The sequence below is a fragment of the Rutilus rutilus genome, assembly GCF_951802725.1.
Source record: "Rutilus rutilus genome assembly, chromosome: 10".
Lineage (NCBI taxonomy): Eukaryota > Metazoa > Chordata > Actinopteri > Cypriniformes > Leuciscidae > Rutilus > Rutilus rutilus.
In genome coordinates, this window is record NC_140215.1 from 33,159,302 (window position 1) to 33,179,280 (window position 19,979).

A 19,979-nucleotide genomic window follows, 5' to 3' on the forward strand; every position below is an offset into this window, starting at 1 on the left:
TGACCGTTTTGTCTTAAAGCTTTTTAAAAACACCACAGACATATGAACAACGTTAAAAGCTCAATGTTCACCACAGGTCGATAAAGTTTTCTCCTAAGCGAAAAACGAAAAAATGTTTCCGTTAGTATATCAGGGCCTTTATTTTCAGTAGTTACTTCGTTGTATTCATTGTAGCGTATATGATCCTCGATCAGAGATCCTTTTCGGTGTTGTACTCTCACAAGTATTACAGTCTTTCAAATAGGTTTGCCACTCTTTCAACATTAGCTTGACCTTAGGGCAGCGCTGTGTTAGGCCGACAAAATCCCTTGCTGCTTTTCCAACTGTGATATTGCGTCTTAGTCACACTAAACTGGCCCAGCAGACCATCTCCTGGTTAAAGTGACCCACATAGAAGAACCCAAAGCCCTTTAAAGTGGACAGAACGAACGTGACTCTCAAACCGCCTCCGGTCAAGATGTGGGCAGGGCATCTCCGACTGGAACGATCACATTTGCCTTTTTACCGTGCTGAGTTTCAGGAATATTTCATATTTATTTAAAAGAGCAGAGAGCGTCTGAATAAGAGATGAAGTACAAGGAAAAGCCAGGAGATACGAAGGCGCTTTCCTCAGCAGAAGTCAGCTCGTGTAGAGACTGCTGTCTGACAACTTTGATTGTCCCCTGTGCCGACAGCTTCACACACATGCGCTAGGATGAAAGGTGTCATACCGAAGCAGGGATTGCTTTATAATCCAGGGCACATTGACTATTCTGGTCAATAGAAAGGCAACACAAGTGGCAGCTTGGGCCGCTGTTCTCTGTGAGAATCTTGCTGGGCTTAATTTTCAAAGTGAATGCACAGGGCTTTCTTTCTCTTTTTTCCCTGTCTCTCATTCGGCAGCTTGTGTCAGAAGCACATGTGAGGAGAGATGCTGGGTGTCATCCTTTTTCACAGGCCTGTGAGTTAACAGACAGATTGACCTGATGGGAAGTGTGTACACACACGCACACGCACACACACGCACGCACACACGAACACACGATTTCCTTTCATTCATGTCCTGACCTCTCTTTTGGTTTCTGTGTTCTCTCTGTAGAAACGTACTCATGTGCTGAAAGGTTTTTTTCTTCTTCACAGTTTAAATTATTGTAATAATGTTTTCCCCAAAGTTAATATTGAATGTATTTTGTAAATAGACATAAAACATAATTTTGCTAAATATATTCGAGTTAGTTATTTATGAAATCCTATTGTTTGAGTGAATTTTTACCACAATAGTGGTATTAAAATAAATCATTAAATGTAATTGTATTAGAATATCTGTCAATTAGCATGTCTCCATTCATCACTATTACATTTTAATGGGTTATATAGAAGAAAAAAAACAGCCTCACATTATATTAGGGTTGTTGATTCATTAAAAAATAACTAATCAATCATATATGTTTATGTAAAAATTAAATTAAAAACATTAAAATGTTTAACCAAATATATATTTTCACATGAAATCTCCAAATTAATGTAGAAATAGCATAAAGACATTATTTTAAATATTTAATATTTTAAATATGTTAAATGACATCTTTATACTAAAGTAATATGGATGAAGGCCTCTATTACTGATAGCAATACTGATACAGACACCTCTACTATTTATTTTATTTTTTATTTTATTGCGTAATTATAATTAATTAAATTCAAACACAATTAAATATAATAAAATTTCTTAATTATAGCCATTCAACTTTACAGGAAAATTGACAGCGAGGTCTAAAAACATTATTCACAAACCCATTGTAATATATGTCACATTTAGCTTTGTCTTCCTTCGGATGAGACATTAAACTGAGGTCCTGATTCTCTGTGGTCATTAAAATCCTAGGATGTCCTTTGAAAAAAAGAGTAAGGGTGTAACCCCAGCATCCTGACCAAACTTGCCCAATGGTCTCTGTCCATGGCCTCCTAATCATCCCCATATATACTGATTGGCTCTATCACTCTATCTCCTCTCCACCAATAAGCTGGTGTGTGGTGGGCGTTCTGGCGCAATATGGCGCAAATATGCCTTCTATTGTCAAGTCCTTTGTGTGCTGAGAAAAGCGCAATATTAATGAAACGAATTATATATTAAAAATATATCAGCTCAATATATCAGTATGATTTTCTTATGTTAAAATACATTATCTAAACCCAGTTTATTGTACATTGACTACTATTATATGCCATTCATGGGTTTATCACCTCCAAAACTGTAAACGCTGAGCCTCCCAGGTACCACCAAAACATTGAGAGCGATCCGCTCTGGGGTGCGTTTCCCAAAAGCATTGTTAGCCAACTATGTTCGCAAGTTCCGTCGTTATCAGCATAGTTCAAAGAGTCAGTGTTTCCCGACACGATCGTTCTAACGAACATTCGCAAACAGCATCGCAGAGTTGTGTGTTTGGAACAACAGCTCTCGACCTGTGGTTAGAAGCAGAGTTTCTTGTTTGCATGACACGTGGACTTCATACATCATTATTTTGAGCCAAATAAGCAAGCTGACATTCAGTACAATCTATACATTTTATTTAGAATACATACAAATATAATTTGTCTTTTAGTTCGTCAAGAGATTTTAAGCACCGTTTTTGAAGACTGCACATGTGTGAACGTGCGCTAGTACGTAAGAACGAGCCTATGATTGAACCTGGAAATAAAGCTAAATAACTGAGAAAAATAAGAGATAGTCCTCAGATGCCATGTCTGTAATTTATAGCAAAACATCTAGCATTAATTCGATCTCAAACAGATTCATTAAAATGAGTTATTACTCCATCACCTGCGTGACATGATTAACCAACGTGGTTGAACGACCAGTTTGCGACAATACGGTTTCGGAAACAGTCGTGACTAGCTAGTTGATTTCTTCAATGATAGCCTACATCATACTATTGTAGTTAAGCAGCGCGGGAAACGCACCCCAGATCCGTCAATCTCATTCTAGCTAAACCTATAGAGTGAGTTTGGGGCTCGGCTACTGTTTTACGCAGAGCCAGAGTGTGTTTAGCCGTTATGAGACCATGGCTGACGCGATACGTGGGAAAAGAAATTCAGACGTGAAAACACGGAATGGAGTTTAATTTATTAGGGCATTCCTCAAGTGGAATGGATTTGACTGACGGTGCTCTGAAAAGTGAACAGATGTGCTGAATTAGAGACGGTAAAAGTGAGTGGGTCCAATATCATTGGTCTTAAAAAATGGGTGGGTCTTGTCCCACCCACATACAATGTTTCCGACGCCCATGGGTTCACTATAGAGTAGTGAACTTTGTAGGTCAACCGGCAGTTAGCATTACACTAAATTTCCCTCAAGAAAAAAGATAGAAATTGAATTTTCCCATAGGCTTTTGAATTATCGCAAAAAACAAGCTCGTGATCAACAAAAGTTTATCATACTTGCACGTTTTGTCCATCAAGATAATTATCACAGATGAACACTACTTTTATGAACTTTGAAGCCTAAATGCAATCGCCAGAAGTAAAAAGCTAAAGGTAGGCTATAAACGAACTACACCACTGTCCCATGATTTCAACGTCACTAAGCTTCCGACAACTCTTTCAGTTTTTATCTAAAAACATTTTCCCAGAACGGTTGGGTTAGAATAGTTTATAAGAGCACAATTATAAGCATAAAGATGCTGTAAAAGCGAACTGAGCTTACATGTTTGGCCTGATGGCGTTTAATCTCCTCAATAGCCTCTTTAGTCCCATTCAGCCACTTGTTAGCAACCGCCTTTTTCAAGACACGTAACAGCTTAAAAAAATCACGAGTGGGGTAATACTGATGTATTTTATTTTATAGAATAAAACGTGAAAGTGTCTTGAGCTTGTGTTCACCACAGACCTTATTTCAGCTATTTAACCAAAATCCCATTTGAAAAAAACCCATTGACTGTGGAACGATGGAAACGAAAGTGCTAAAATGCAACTCGCTTCTGCGTTTTGGCCTACAAAGTGTTGTCACACCTGCACCGCTCTATTAGCGAGATGCTTGCGTTCACTCAAGACAGAGTGTTTGTACGCTCTATAGACAGATGTTGGTTGAATGTCGGTTCAGGTTTTTTGGTTCATGTTTCTTTTTTTCATGTACTTATTTCATGTTTTGTGGAGATATTAGTAAGGTGTGCTGTTAGCAATTGTGCAATTTCAAACCTAAAATATTTTTTGTTTGCACAAAACATGAAAGGCTATTCGTTTTTCATTTATAATGTGTGATTTGTTACAAGGCACACAAACAGGAGTGATTCTACTAGAATAATAGGGCTGTAGTACTCGAGTCCGGTCTTGGACTCGAGTCCGGACTCGAGACCGTTTTTCTATGGTCTCGGACTTGTCTCGGACTCGCTGGTATTCGGACTCGGACTTGTCTCGGTCTCGGCCACTGGTCTTGCCAAATATGGCTTTTGGTCTCGACCGAGTCCAGGAGTCTTTATTATGTTCCCAGTAATCACACATACGTCGCCGCGATATTAAAACAAAATATTATTGGAGGGAAAGTGAAACACTGGCCACTTAATAACTATGGGCATTTCGGGTCTTTTTCGTGAGCCGGCTCGTTTCACTCAGCTCACTGAAAAGAGCCGGCTCTTTTTCGTGAACGGGCTCGTTTGATCAGCTCACTGAAAAGAGCCGGCTCTTTTGACTCACAAACGGCTCTTTAAAAAATAAATGTTTAAATAAACTCGCTGAAAGTCCACCGCTAGTGCAACGTGAATATTCACATTTTTGATTGTCCATAACACCCCGAAAACTAGCCTGCTTGCCTTGCACATCTAATTAATGGGCAAAGGTTTCCGACTTTTTTCTTACCTTTCTTTCTTTGCCTATTCCACGAGTGGTAACGTTAGGCTCCAATGACTGGCTGTTTTAAAATATAGCTAATATCGAAACAAAATAACCCAGCTCATAACTTGCAGGTTTGCTTAGTGGCAAACTTTTTTCATTTGATTGCTTCAGCCGCCACCCGCCTGAATTTAATTAAAATATTATTTTTCGTCACGTCATTCGCCCGATCCGCGGTTTATCCGCATCTCTAGTGTGTGTGTGTGTGTGTGTGTCTGTGAGTTGGCTCGGCCTTTCCTCATGCAGTTTAATTGGTTGACATCGCGTGTATGATTGACAGGAACAGAATGTGAGGCTGATCAGAGTCAAGACAGTCGAAACGAATGTGTGTGCTCCTTTAGGCCTATATAATTTTTTTTTTTTTTTTTTTTTTTGAATTTGTCAATTATTTTAAATAAAATTAAAATTATTCATTATTTCATTATTACATAGTGATTTAATTTCTATAGGCTATAGCCTATATTTTTTTAGCAGACTTTTTTTTTTCCTGTCCTGGACTCGGTCTTGACTCGGACTCGAACCTCTTTGGACTTGGTCTTGACTCGGACTCGAACCTCTTTGGACTCGGTCTTGACTTGGACTCGACTAGTCCTGGTCTTGGACTTGTCTTGGACTCGACAAAGGTGGTCTTGACTACAGCCCTACTCGGTTATCTATTCAAATTCTAAGTATATGAATTGAAAACTTACTGTGACGGGGTTGAAATGATGTTGTGCTTCAGGGTTAAGCTCATAGAGTTAATTGGAGTTGGGGGAAATAGTTTAGAAAACGACCATTGAAAACCCTGTGTTCGTTTAACACTGAATATTGGGAATGTTGGGAATTTACAATGAAATATTAGGTGGAGGTGTCAAGAAATCAAGAAGTCATTATGTGATTAATTTACATGCATACACAGACACTGCTTCTCTCCACTGTGTGTGTGTGTGCAAGACACGGACACTATGTGTGTGTGTCAGTGTGCGTAGGTGCGCTATAAGCTGACTTCAGGGTAGATCCCCTTCATCAGACCATGATGTGTGTGTGAAAAGCGTGAAAATGCACTTATGCATTGCATGCTTGTTCCACTTGCACTAATTCATTTTGACAAATGTCCTTTAATAATCTGCACTGAGAGATGAGAGAGAGGGAGGAGGAGAGCGTCTCAGACAGACAGACAGGACTAGGAAGAGAAAGAGAGTGGTTAGGAAAAATGACAGGCTGAGCGAAAACAGAAGTTCTTTCATTTGTGTTTAGCATGATGTCATGTGACCTGACAGACACTTTATCACGGCAATTAGACCAGCAGTACCTGAGACTCGCTCAATGATCCCAGTTATAGTGTCTCTTTTACCCCTCTTCCACCAACAAAAATAAATAATGCTGACGACTGACTATAGTCACCTTTCATATACAGCCTTTCTCGGAAAATAAGCATAGTTTTACCATTTAGAGATCATGTGTGATCAGGACCTAGAAATTATATTTCCTCAAAAAAGCATGTTATCTTATCGTGAAAAATTCATTCACATGTATGGTTCTTTTTTTTAAAGTTGTTCAGCAAGCTCACATTCAGTATTGCGTCCATCCAGTCAAAATCTGATGGACAGAACCAAGTCCCCACACAAAATATTTTTCGTCTTTGATAATCTGTTTTACTTGGATGTAAGTCACAACTCGCAAGAAAAGATCTGTCGCTACTTCTGTTGCGCTGTGACTTTAAAGGTTATGTTTGATGATTGGCATCACAGAGTTTACCAGTATTTTGGTGCTAATATGTGAATGACATCTTGAAGGGATACTCCAACCAATTTTTTTAATTCTTTTATCATTTACTCATACACATGCCGTTCCAGATGTACGACTTTCTTTCTTCAGATGAACACGTATATGTTTACGCTGAGCAAGAACTGTGTTTGATACTTGGCTAGAAGCAATGGTTAATACTTTAAAAAGTTTAAAATATAAGTATTTTTCCTACACACACAGCGTTTTGCTTCATTGATTGATCAACTGGTGTCGTATGGATTACCGCTGCGTTAATTTTGTGTGGTTTTGGGTTAATAACCCACTTTTGGGTTAATGTGCACTGGGATTATCTGGACTCACAAAGATGGATTATTTTTCTAAAAATCATTTTTTGTGTTCATCTGAATAAAGTAAGTCATATACATCTGGGACGGCATAATGGTGAATGATGTAAATGATGAGAGGATTCTTATTTCTTATTCTGATTATAAAGAGTGTCTCTTTAACCATAAAAAGACAGTAAGCCGTTGCTTGTGTGAATAGCTGGTGTACATTTAGCAGAAAACTATTTAGCAGGTTTAATGTGTTTAATTTAGTTCTCATTCAACAGCGTCAGTACAGACAGATCAATGATATTGTTGAATATTAGCTGGAGTTTGTTTATTAAGCGTGCAGGGCAACCACCAAGTAGATAATTACAATAATCTAGCCTTGAGGTCATGAACACTTGAACTAGCTTTTCTGCATTTGTCATTGAAAGCATGTCATGATTTACATATATTTTAAAGATGGAAAAATGCGGCTTTACAGATGATAGAAATGTGGAATTCAAATGAAAGACGAAGACTTGACAGAGCAGCCATCAAGTGTTAGGGTCAGTTCACAAAGAACGCGGTTTTCCATTCCAATGCACTACTTTTCCTTTTCTTTTTTCTTTTTTATGTAAACACGTGCTAGACGGACATGTATGACCATTGCGCTTACGTCTCGCCTGTTTTGCAGCATCCCGCGCATCTCAACTTTTAAAAATGCATCTCTTTTTGGTCCAATAATTAGAATCTCTGTTTTTTCAGAATTAAGTGGTTGGATTACTAGTCTAGTAGTAATCCTAGACTAGTAACATTGGATTACTAGTCATCAACTATGCATTCTAAATTCACTATCACAAGCCGCTTTTGATATAATGGTCAATTATGTTAAGCAAATATCTAATGAATAAAACTGTATTCATAAAAGATACTTTTATTTCAAATGAACAGGGAAAATTTTTTTTTGCTGGAGTAGATGTGCAGCATGAAACAATAGCATCAGTTTATTCATGTGCAGACAGAGTTTTTGATAATGATTTGAGTAGTTTTTTTCTTTTGGAAATACACGGGATGAGACCGAGCACCAGATCCAGCACCAGCGGAAAAGTGGAAAAGCGTTACGCAGGGAGCCAGTTCCCAGTGCTGTGTCAGTGTTTTGACTACAGCAGAGACAACATTAACCAGCAGCCTACACTTGTAATCCCATTGGAAGGAGCGTGGGATTCCTGAGCTATGGTTAGATCTGAAACAACTCAATTAATCCCTAACAAATAGAGCAATTAAACATGATCTGCTCTGAACGCAGTGAACCATGCGCGCTCATTCACACGAGACGGTCATTACGAAACAAGTGTGGCGATGGGAAGAACAACGATAATTGTTTTCTTGACTTATTGTTTGTTTGTTTGTTTCAGCCTGTGACCCTTTCTAATCTGTCATCTGCTGTATTACTGGGGCGCAGACTACAAGAACAACAGATGTTTCATTTCCCTAGATTCCTTCAGACACACACACACACACTAAAGCGCTGCAGCTACAGTTGCGATCCGCTCGCTGTTTCTGCGGTGGGTATTTTTCTAAAGGTGTGTGGCACATCTGTGCTGCCATTGTTTATTCATGCGCCGGAGCCTTTGAAACGTGCTAAAATGCTTCCCACTCATTATAAAACTCCTGCCACCCATGGATTAGCACTTTGATGTCACCAATCCGGCTTCAAAGGCTCCTTCAGTACCATTAATCAGAGTTTAGTCTCTGAAGACCCAGCCAGGGAAAACATTTGGACATCTTGTGCAGAAACTTTTGAAAAGCTCAGACGGTGCTGCATATGCAACAGTGGGGTTTCATATCCCAAAGACGTGTGTGTGCGTGTTTAAGAGGAAGCAGAAAGAGAGTGTATTAACGATAGGGAGAAAGAGAGATGATAGACAGTGATGCCTCACTCTGATCCTGAACACTTTCAGCACTTGGATATTAGACTGTGCATAGGTCACAAGGTCAACACAGCTCCTCTGAGGCTGTCTGTTAAAGGTGCACTTAAAGGAGTATTTTTTTTTATCTATTTCTGTCATGACAACTCTCTGAGAGATTGTCATGGTAATGGATAATGTTAATGTATTTGGTGTTGGCGGAATAGATTTGCTATGCTGCTGCAGAGCAAGTATAGTGAGTTAATGGGTAATGTTAATGTATCAGTTGATTATTGCTGCTGTGAGCATGTAAGACATGCTGCTGCTTCACTTATAACATACATGAAATAACCCCCGTAGCAGATCTATACAGGTGGAGCTGGGGAAGGTGGAGGGTTTCTGAAAGCGCCCTGCAGGCTGCTAAAAGCAAACAATGCCAAGTGAATGTTGAGCAGCAAGCTCATTGGCTGCTGATGCAACAGCAACCAATCAGCTGTGCTATGTAGATAACAATGTGATCACTAACGGATTGAGTTATCAGCCAGCGCCATCTAGAGTTTCATGAGAGAACTTTGTATTTATTTATTTTTAAACACTGATGTAGTTAAATTACAGGGTAATTGAAGGTTATTTCAGGTCTACAATGTGGTCGCACTTTGCAGGTCCAGAAAGGCAAAGACTCTTGTGTTGTGTTTTGAAGGCTGCAGCTTTATTAGAACGACCCATTATAATAATGAAAGTTTATGACTGTGTTTAAGTCATTTGTCAATTTTATTGTTATTGTCATGAAATAAGATGTTTTTATTACAAGAAGCTATCCTTGTGAAAAAGTACACTTTTGCATTCTTTTAAAAGAGTAATTATTATGAAAATACTATACTTTAAAAGCATATGCCTAAGTGCGAACACTCAATGGAATGTTATTTAGAATTAAATGAAAATGTATTATAATTTAAATGTACATTAAATAAACTAAACTTTAGCACTCATTTAAGTAGGACTTAAGTAGATATTTATTTGTAATTTTAATAATTCCATTGTCTTTGAAAATATGGTTAAATTGTACTGCCAAATATACTAACAAGCATTTATGGTCTGAGAACATATTTTAACATCATACGTAGCCTGTTTATATTCTGTATAATTTTTTATAAAATCACTTTTATTTATGCTTAGCATCAGGCGTTTCCATCACGCGAAAAGACTGACGCGAGTCATGCGACACTCGTGTAGGGGATTCACATCGCGCCCCTGTATATATGTTGCTTTGTATAAAATGAAACAATATACAGCACAATAACGAATGAATGGATAAAATAGAATGTGCACAAACCTGTATTTTACCGAAGACGTGCACAATCCCTGGGTTGTTATGTCTGACCCAAGATCTGGGTAACACTAGAAAACTACCCAAACACTGGGTTGTTACATCTGACCCAGGTGCTGGGTAACACAAAAACTACCCAAATACTGAAAAAAATAACCCCAAAAAATTTGTGGATATTAATTTTATAGTGTATAGCGCTTTTTACAATAGGGGTTGTTTCAAAGCAGCTTTGATAACAGGAAAATAATGCAACAAAGTTTGTTTCGGCTGTACAGCAGATCTAGAAGAAAATAGTGTCATAGTCCAGCTTAAATAAGTTTAGTAATGGTTGTTTTTTGTTGTAAATTATTAAGTTCATTTATCTATACAGCCGTTCTGGAGAAAACAGTGATGTCATCGTCCAGCTCAGTTCAGTTCTCATAAAATGGTGTCAATGCAGATCAATAATATTGTTGAATATTAAGTGTCCCCAACTAAGCAAGCCAAAAGGAAGCAAAACTCCATCAGGAGACAGAAACCAGGCTCAGTCGGGGGGGGGGGGGGGGGGCAGTTCTCCTCTGGCCAACGAACGAACAGTGTATGAAACTAAACTAAATGAAACTTGTATGTTATGTATTTTAAACACATGGAATGAAGCACATTTAAAATATTTTAGTCTTGCGTTGCCAGACCTTCAGACTGACGGCAGAAGGTCTGGACTCCATAGCAGCTTTCATTGGCCGAGGACCACCCAGAGTCCATCTGACTGACGTGGTTGTGTTCTCCTGAGTTTCTCCCTGGATTTATTATTTAAGACTGTTTATTTCTCTGAATCTCATGCGTCGTGCATTTACTACAGCCACACACGTGACAATCTGCAAGTACTTGTCTTAAATGTACTTACTTTTTTAAGTAGGCTACACTACAAGTGCACATTCAATACAATTAAGTGCTCTTCACAAGGGTACACTGCAGGGACCAAAGCCATAAAAGTTAAGGCACCGATAACTTGAAGCAAAATCGAAGAACCAACTGGTGTAACGTCATTTCGAGCAAAATAAAGTTTGTTTTGTATTCATTTAGGGAATTCGAAACAACTTGCCTTAAAGCGAACTTTCCAATAAAGTTTGGCTGCTAAACACCTTCGGACTACCATTGGTCCGTGGCGATTAGATGATAGGTGTTCTGTGAAGCTCTGTCTTCTTTGACGTGGAAACCTTCGCCGGTTCATGTCTTCTGTTCAGTCCCTCGATGTCGGATGTCCATGAGAAAAAGCATGAACACACTGGAGAGCTGCTTTATAGTAGAAAATGTTGTCGTAATTCTGAAAGAGACACTGACACTCTTTTTCCAGGTTAAATTCTGTAAAGCTGCTTGCTTTTAAACGATCTATTGGTATATAAATAAATGTGACATGATTTTAATGGAGTGCCGAATTGCAAATCCACATCGACATGATCAGTGGATTTCTTAACTACTGTTTTCTCAGTACTGTAGTTGTGTTTATTTTGTTATTGAGAGAAAAGCACGAGAAAGATCTTCACCGTGAGTATGTCGGGGCCTTTACTGTTATTGAAAAATGTGCAATTTTAGTAGTATTCCATCAGAAAAAAAGGAAGAATTTTTTTTTTTAATTATGAATTATGATGATGAAAGCAATAACAGTTTGATAACTGGCTATCTGTGGGATTTTTGACTGTCCATAAGGGAAGAGCAATCTTGAGCAAGATCACAGTCTTCTAGTCCTGTCTTTGGGTTGATCTCCTCCAGGGTTCAAACATGCATTCTTTGGGCACTACTCTACTATATTGTATTGTTTTATTCATTCATGCTTCAGAGAGGGAAGATTGACGTGTCACTGCTCTGTGTTTCCTCTTTGCTGAACAGGTAACCTGGCCACATCCAGGGCAAGAGTGACAGCAGCGTCCAGATCTCTGCCTCCACAGCTGAGCAGCGGGAGGAGTAAGGTCTGAGCTGCTCTGTGACTATTACATTGTCTTCTTTATATTCAGATGTTCAGCATAAAAGTATCCTGTTTTTATATTTGATCAATTCAGATTAAAAGGATTTACACAACACATATTTTAGTTCCTTTTCCTATTTTTGGACAGTTTTATCTTTTCAATAAACTTGCAGGTTTGTTGTTAAATCAAAGCTTAGTCATGATATTAGACTTTAATATATATATTTTTGTGTTAAAGATGTGAAGTGTTTATGGTCTGTAGCAGTTACTTCATCAGGGGAGCATCAACTACAAAATCTGAATGAATATATTATTCATTGTGATGTAATTATTTTGCCAGTGCATTTGCTCCAGAACCTCTGAACTCTTGTGTGTTTTCATTGAAAAAGACCCTGTTCTTCACTGTTCTGTACTTTTGATCTATTATCTGTCTGAACTATCCTGTCCCCTCTCAGTCTCCTAAATACCTGCTAAAGGTAAGAATTTCTTCATATCCGTCTTCATATTTTCTGATGTAATTTCCACTACTTTATTTTCATTTTGTTTTGTTTTTCTTTGAGCCAATGGACGAAAATCTATCTAAAAACTATAATTAGTTTTATTTAAAATAATCCTGAGACTATGAATCAATTTTTTGAGAAGCAGCTCTAAAGGGGTCACATCCTATCCCTATAAGTCCACTTATAATGTTAATGAAGGTTTTAACAATCATAATCTTTTTTTAAATAAAAAATTTTGAAGCTTTTAGGTCATGTCTTTAGCTTTGAAAACAGCTAATGTACACCTAAAATATTACAAAATTCACTTTTAGATGCATTTTAATTATTATTATTTGATTTTTTTTTGAAAAGTGGAACAATATAAATTACTCTTAACTTGCAGTATAGATTTTGGTCCAATCAAATGCTCTATGAAATTAGATTTTTCCTTCCCCCGATAGACCACCTATCACCTGCAATAGACTAGCGATAGAAACATATGCTGCATTCATGCCATGTCATAATTACCATAGTCTTCTTGAGATGACAACACGAGGACGTTCTGTCCGGAGCTGTTCACATCCTCAGACTGGGAATTATGCGTGTCTATGACAAGACTAAACAGAGATGGTTTTATTATTGGGAGATACGAGTGTCCGTCGCTCTACCATGTCAGGCCTGCCTCGATTCATTGATTAATTATCTGAGTGGGGTTATTTGATCTAATCCTAATTATTTTAGACCACAATAATTGTGCTGTTTAAATTTCAATCACATTTTATTCAAGTAAGGGAATTTTAGGCTGAAAGAAATGCCGTCAAATACGCAATATCTTGTCCAGTTTGGTTATTATATTATATTATATTCTTTTAACTGCATTAAAATGTATCATATGCACCAATTGTATTATGATTTTTATGATTATTATATTATAAATTATTTCAAGTAAAAAAAAAAAAAATGTATTGGGCTTGCACTGTAATTGAGATATAAAAACCCCGGATTAAACAGAATTAAATTGTATTGTATTACAATTAATCATCAGCACAAAATGAATGATTGTGACAGGCCTAGATGAAGTTTGCATTTCTTTAGATCTAGTGCAGATTGAGGACTTCTTAAAGCTGGATTTGGCCAGTCTGCTTCACGCTAAACTTTAGTTCTGGGCTACTGTTCCCATGAAGGAACACCCCGGATAATTATTTCTCCCTTTTCCCCCGTTCTGCGGGTAAGATTAAAACAGTCCTGCAGACTACCTGCTGTATCAGAGAAATATAATTAGACACCAGCGCGCAGAACCCAATTAATTGGTTCCGGTTAATATTGCAGATACTTTTAAACTGCTTCAGTCACAGATGAGATGCTCTTGTAAAAAGCCCTGCATGTAAGCAGAAGTGGGACAGATGTCTTATTAAAACACTGGGTTAGTTCGATTGTCTCTCAGCCAGGGTTCATGTCCAACCCTTCAGTTTCTCAGCCGTTTTTCACAAAGATCACACACACCTGCCTCCACGCACTCAGATGAAATAGAATATTAAGACACACTTTGCTGGTATAGACCTGCTCTAAATTATGCATCACCTTCATAAATTCATGAGGTCTGTTGTAGCTGGCTGGCTGTTATACACATCATATCTTGTCCTTGTTAGGAACAGTTGAAAGTGTGAAGTTCATTTTCAAAGGACATCTTTGCAGTATTAAACCGATCGTGCTCAGGGATCGTTGCTTGGATCAAGATGTTGGATTATCTCCTGTGTTTTTGTTTATAAGTAACGTTATATGGCTGCTTTTAGAGCCACCTCTCCATCTCCTCATCCTATGCCTGACCAGACTTTAAGGAAACCTTATTTTAACATCCTAGTGCTAAAGTGGATGTTGTTCTATGTGACCAGTTCTGTGTACTTGTATATTGGTGATGTGTGCATGCAGGCTAAGCTACAGTAAGTGTGTTTATGTGTGTTTAGGTGGACACAATGGAAATGATGCGTCACCCTGAGGAAACCACTAACATGAGGAGACAGACAGTGGCGTCTTATTTCAGGGTGAATCCTCTGCACATCACATTTTTCAGTTTTGTATTTTATCGTTCCGTTTTAAAGGGATAGTTCACCCAAAAGTTAAAGTTCTGTCATCCATTGCTCACCCTCACGTCGTTCCAAACCCGTAAGACTTTCGTTCATGTTCGAGACACAAATGTAGATCTTTTTGATGAAGTCTGAGAGATTTCTGTCCCTTGATTGACAGCTACGCAACTACAACTATAGGCGCTTTTCCACTTCGTAGCACGGCTCGACTCACTTTACTTTGGCTCGGTTTGCTCTTCCACTGCAGTTTAGTACCGCTTCAAAGTGGGTGGGATTATAGACTGATCATTATAGTTGCGGCGCCTCTACTGCTGCTCATCGGCTACCAACGAGAGGAACGTCTGCGCCTCGTCTACTGACCACGATACGGCCATTTCTTTTTTCAAGTTGCGTGCGACGTGTCGTTTAAAGCAAGTCGTTTAAAAAAGTTGTGCGAACAAATGATACTGCGGTGGCTGTCGCTGGCTATTTAAATCTAGCGGGTTTGGTGTCTCGTGTCACAAATTTCAGTGACGCTGGTAGTGACGATTCTCTCTTGCCAATCAGTGATCTGCAGTGTTTTACACGTCACATTTTAGTATCGGTACGGCTCGCTTTGAGCCTAGGTACTGTACTAGATACTGTACACAGTGAGCCGTACCCCAAAAGTGAGCCGCACCATGGAAAAGCACCATTTGACGCTTGTCGCACCTTAAAACTAAACCTTATGAATTGAGCCCTTTAGTCAAAGCATGTTTGCCTGACGTGTGAGAACCAATGAGGTTAATTCTCGTGTTACACGGTTTGTGTTACACGGTTACACGGTTACACGGTCTCGTGTTACCACGGTTTGAGCTTCTGCAAGAACCAATGATGTTCATTCTTGTTATGAGGCTGTTCAGAAATGACAGTGGAGGATCCAAATGCAGGGACTATTTTATTGAAACAAAGCAACAAAAGTAAATCCAGGCAACAAACAGAAGATTCCAAACAAGAGATAACCAGAACTTGTTCAGAAACAGAGCACACATAACATCCACGTAGGACAACACCAGACCAAGAACATGATAAACACTGAGGTATGTATACACAAGGGGTGATAGGCAAACAAGACACACCTGGGAACAATCAGGAACTAATCAACAAGAAAAACTACAAAAGACTACAAAACATGGAGCAATTTATTATTATTATTATACACTCCATCCCAGTAGGTGGCACAATATGAACCATAAGATGGTTTGCCAACCCAAAAGAAGAAGAAGAAGAAGTAGAAGAACATGGCGCAAAACAGGAAATAACATAAAAGTCCACACAAGACAAGGGTTAAAGCAAGAAAGGAATCATGACAATTCTTGTGTTTTGCATCACGTTTGAGCTTCAGCAAGAACCAATGAGGTTTGTTCTCGCGCATCAAATAGGTTCGCTTGAGCTTCTGTTTATGTCCGCCGATCAATGTTGATGTGTGAATAAGCCTAAATTCAATCTGTTTATCATATAAAGCGATCGAGTCTCGAAATTTGGACTAAACTGCTCAATGGATTAGTTTTACGATCTCTTTCATGAAGTTTTTGAAGTGTCAAAGTGGTAGTTGCGTAGCTGTCAATGGAGGAACAGAAATCAAAAAGTTCAAAAAGTTCTTAATTTGTGTACCGAAGATAAACGAAAATCTTACAGGTTTGGAACGACATGAGGGTGAGTAATTACTGACAGAATTAAAAATTTTGGGTGGCAATACCAGAAGTCTTTGTCCTTGTAGGGACATTTTTGGTCCCCATGAGGACTACAGCTTCTAAATCATACTAAATTATGTTTTTTGAAAGTTTTCTGTGAGGGTTGTGTGTAAGGGTAGAGTCATGGTTAGGGGATAGAATATACCATTTGCACTATATAAAAATCATTATGTCTATAGAAAGTCCCCATAAAACACGAAAATCTTCTTTTTCAGTACTCTCTCATGGACCTGCTGTCTAAGATGGTGGTCGGCACACCTCATTTCGTCCGCTGTATCAAACCCAATGATGACCGCCAGGCTCTGCGATTCAATAAGGAGCGTGTAATGGTTCAGCTGCGTTACACCGGCATCCTAGAGACTGTCAACATCCGCCGGCAGGGTTATTCTCACCGGATACTCATCGAGGAGTTTGTTAACAGGTAGAAAACATCCACAGAGTAACATAACGCTCACAGAATGAGTGTTGTGCTTGTCCCACAGGGCCTGAGAAAAAAAGAAGATCACACAAAACAAGCTGCTAATGAGAGCGGGAGGAGAGAGATTAGGAATGACACAACACGACTGACAATTCACAGGGAGAATACTGTTGAGTTAAATTTTTTATGCACTTCATTAGCTTATGTTACAAGATCTACTTAAAATGGGATTTTTTTTTTGTGGTTCATTTAATTAGTGATGTTGCTCATATTTAGGGTTAGGGATCTGAAGTTTAAAAACCTTAAAGTCCCCCTGTGGTGAAAATCAAGCTTTTAATGTTGTTTATATGTCTATGTGGTGTTTTTAATATGCTTTAAAACAAACCATGTACAAATTCATAAGTCACCACCATTGCTGAGTATTTTCTCCTTAAAACTGCAGTGAACCAAAGACACGCTTTGAAATCGCTGGTGTTTCTGACGTCTCAAGCTACCTTGTAATCAATCATGTCATCGTGCCGGAGGGCTTTAGCATATCAATAACAGCAAACTAACAGGGGAGTCCTGAGAGATGCAAGGTTATCCGATATATTTTTCTGTTGATATGAAAAATCGAGTAGATTTAGCAATATAGCGGGTGTATAATGTATATTACGATGTTATGATGAACTATATGCCTTTCTCCACTGACGTTCTGAGTTGTTCAAAGCATTTCTGATGATTGTTAAAAGTAAAACTGAGATGGCGAACGGGAACATAGTTTGTGTAACATTAGCAACACATTGTTAGCTGTTTGATAACATAGTAAAGCAAAAGGCTAATCATATTAATTATAGTTGTGTAAGAGGTTGTGAAGAACGATACCATTGTGCAGTGTTTACCTCAGTAAGTTGAGAAAGCGAGTGGATCTCTGAGCTGGTGTGAGGGAGTGGAGGCGGAGCTAATTAGCATATTCATAGAACTGCGTATACTAAATGAGACAAGGGTGTCGAATTATATACAAGCTATTTTAAGGCATGAAGAAATATTTTGCACATAATATTTTTTTTTAAATGTCATTTTGGTGATCAAATATGAGGTTTAAGGGATAAAATTAATTACTACAGGGGGACTTTAAGACTTTCATTCATCGTCAGAACACAAATTAAGACTTTTTTTTATTCTTTCATTTGGCATGTTTTACCATATTGAGCTCTATGTACATGTGCTGATCAATGATTAAATGTGAATAAAAGCCTTAAATTAAATCTGTTCATCATATAAAGCAATAGTGTCTCCTCAGAAGTCTTGGAATAAACCACTCGGTTCATATGGATTATCATATCATCTTTATTAACTTTTTGAAGCTTGAAAATTTTGGTTGGACTTCCAAAGGATGGGCTAAAATGATGAGAGAATATTAAAAATGTCTTAATTTGTGTTCCAAAGATGAACGAAGGTCTTACGGGTTTGGAACGACAGAATGACAGAATTTCCATTTTGGATAAACTGTCCCTTTAGCCCTGAATAGTAAACGTTGGCATGTAACTTATGTGTGTTGTTAAGTGACTGGACTTATGATTTTCACCTGGAGGACAATAAAATCAATTAGACATATTGAAGGAGAAACTCTAGAGTTCATAATATTATAGACTTGAGTCAAGAAGAAACCATGCAGAATCTCTCCTGCTCCATTTTACAGAGGTTATGTTAATAACGGTGGTCATAATGATTATGTTATCCTGCCAAGAAAAAAACATTCTGACTCCGAGTCCAGGCTTCATCAGTTATGCAGTCAAAATGACATTATTCCGGGTGTTCCTGTTGGACTACAGGAATGTTATTAGATTTAATTAGCTGGAGCTCTTGGGCTTCATAAAAAGAAGGAAGAAAGACAGACAGACAGTTAAGAGAGATCAAAGCTCCATGAGCGCATATTGAATATACCTTCTCCTCTAGTGCTTCCTAAAGCTCCTGGGAAACTCACGTCGCAGGTTTATTATCTATATATTTTGATAGTGCTGAAAGAAGACCATAATCTTATCAATAATAGGTGATTAAGCCTTTGAGAATACAAGTGATGCTAAATTAGACTCTGGTTGAGTAATTAGTGGTGAAATGGTACTTTGAAGGGGCGGAGTGAATCCGCTGAAAGTTTCTCAGCGCGGAGGAAATTCATGGTCCAAATTTACTTTTCCGAGGCTTAGGGAATCGCACTTCATTTTCCATAAACTTTTCGCTTTTTTGCGTTTTCTTTCAACCCATCCATCTCTTTCTCTCGTGGGCCGTGAGATGGTGGACATGTAGGTCATCTCTTTTACATAAACATCCCAGACAATTTCTCCACACTCAGAGGAGCCGTTCAAATGCAAGGCTTTTTTTTTTTTTTTTCTGTCGTCCTTTTGATCACAGAAGTGTCCTGATTATCCGTATTTTCCCCAGACTTACCCGACCAGTTCGCATGAAAAAGAAATACTCTGTGACCGTTCCGATTGCATGTCCTTAGTCGTACAAAGTCTAGAGCTCTTCCTGTCTGATCCATACTGACTTTGTAAAAATAACAGCTTCTATATGAAGAAATGGATTCAAATGGATCTCTCCTGGAAAACCTTCTCTGATGTCGTGAAGGAGAGCCTTTTTTCGTAATTTCTACCAGAGACACAACAGCTATCAGGAGCATAATTATGAAAGAGCACAGTTCAAGTGGAATCAAAGGCAGTTTTCTTTCTCAAACACAAAGGCTGAAATCTTCCTCTTCAGAGTAAATAAATACCCAGGATCAACCGCCAGCTTCAGATGTTTCGATGAGACTCATTTATGAGATTCGTGCCAGTTTATTTATAGGCAAGGTGTATTCAGAAGTATAACTGAAGGCCCCCAGACAATAACAACAAAGCTACAAAAGCCCCATATTTATAGTTTTATCAGAGAATCAGGTGACGCTTTACCTCTCTGTGTTTTTTTTTTTGCAGCAGCAGCAGAAAGATGCTATCATAGTGAGATCTAGAAAGATAGTCTCAGCATGCTCTTTTATCAGAGGTGTGTTATTTCTGCTCCACTAGTGAACGGAATTGCAAAAATAATGAGTTGCTATGTTAAGTATGTGATACTTAATTTGGTGAATGGTGTCAAGTTAACATTTAATAAAATAAACTATAAAATATTAAATATATTTAGTTAAATGGGCAACGATTAATCGCGATTAATCGCATTCAAAATAAAAGTTTGTGTT

General features: G+C 38.3%; 1 protein-coding gene across 1 annotated transcript in view; it reads left to right on the top strand.

Annotated features, from left to right (window-relative positions):
* LOC311299055 (myosin-IIIb-like) overlaps positions 1-19,979 on the top strand; it is a 121,148-nt gene that overhangs the window by 30,754 nt on the left and 70,415 nt on the right. Inside the window, exons 16-19 of the mRNA XM_084422446.1 lie at positions 12,000-12,079; positions 12,531-12,551; positions 14,519-14,596; positions 16,566-16,771. Coding sequence (XP_084278572.1) covers positions 12,000-12,079; positions 12,531-12,551; positions 14,519-14,596; positions 16,566-16,771 — 385 coding nt within the window. The remainder of the gene's footprint in view (positions 1-11,999; positions 12,080-12,530; positions 12,552-14,518; positions 14,597-16,565; positions 16,772-19,979) is intronic.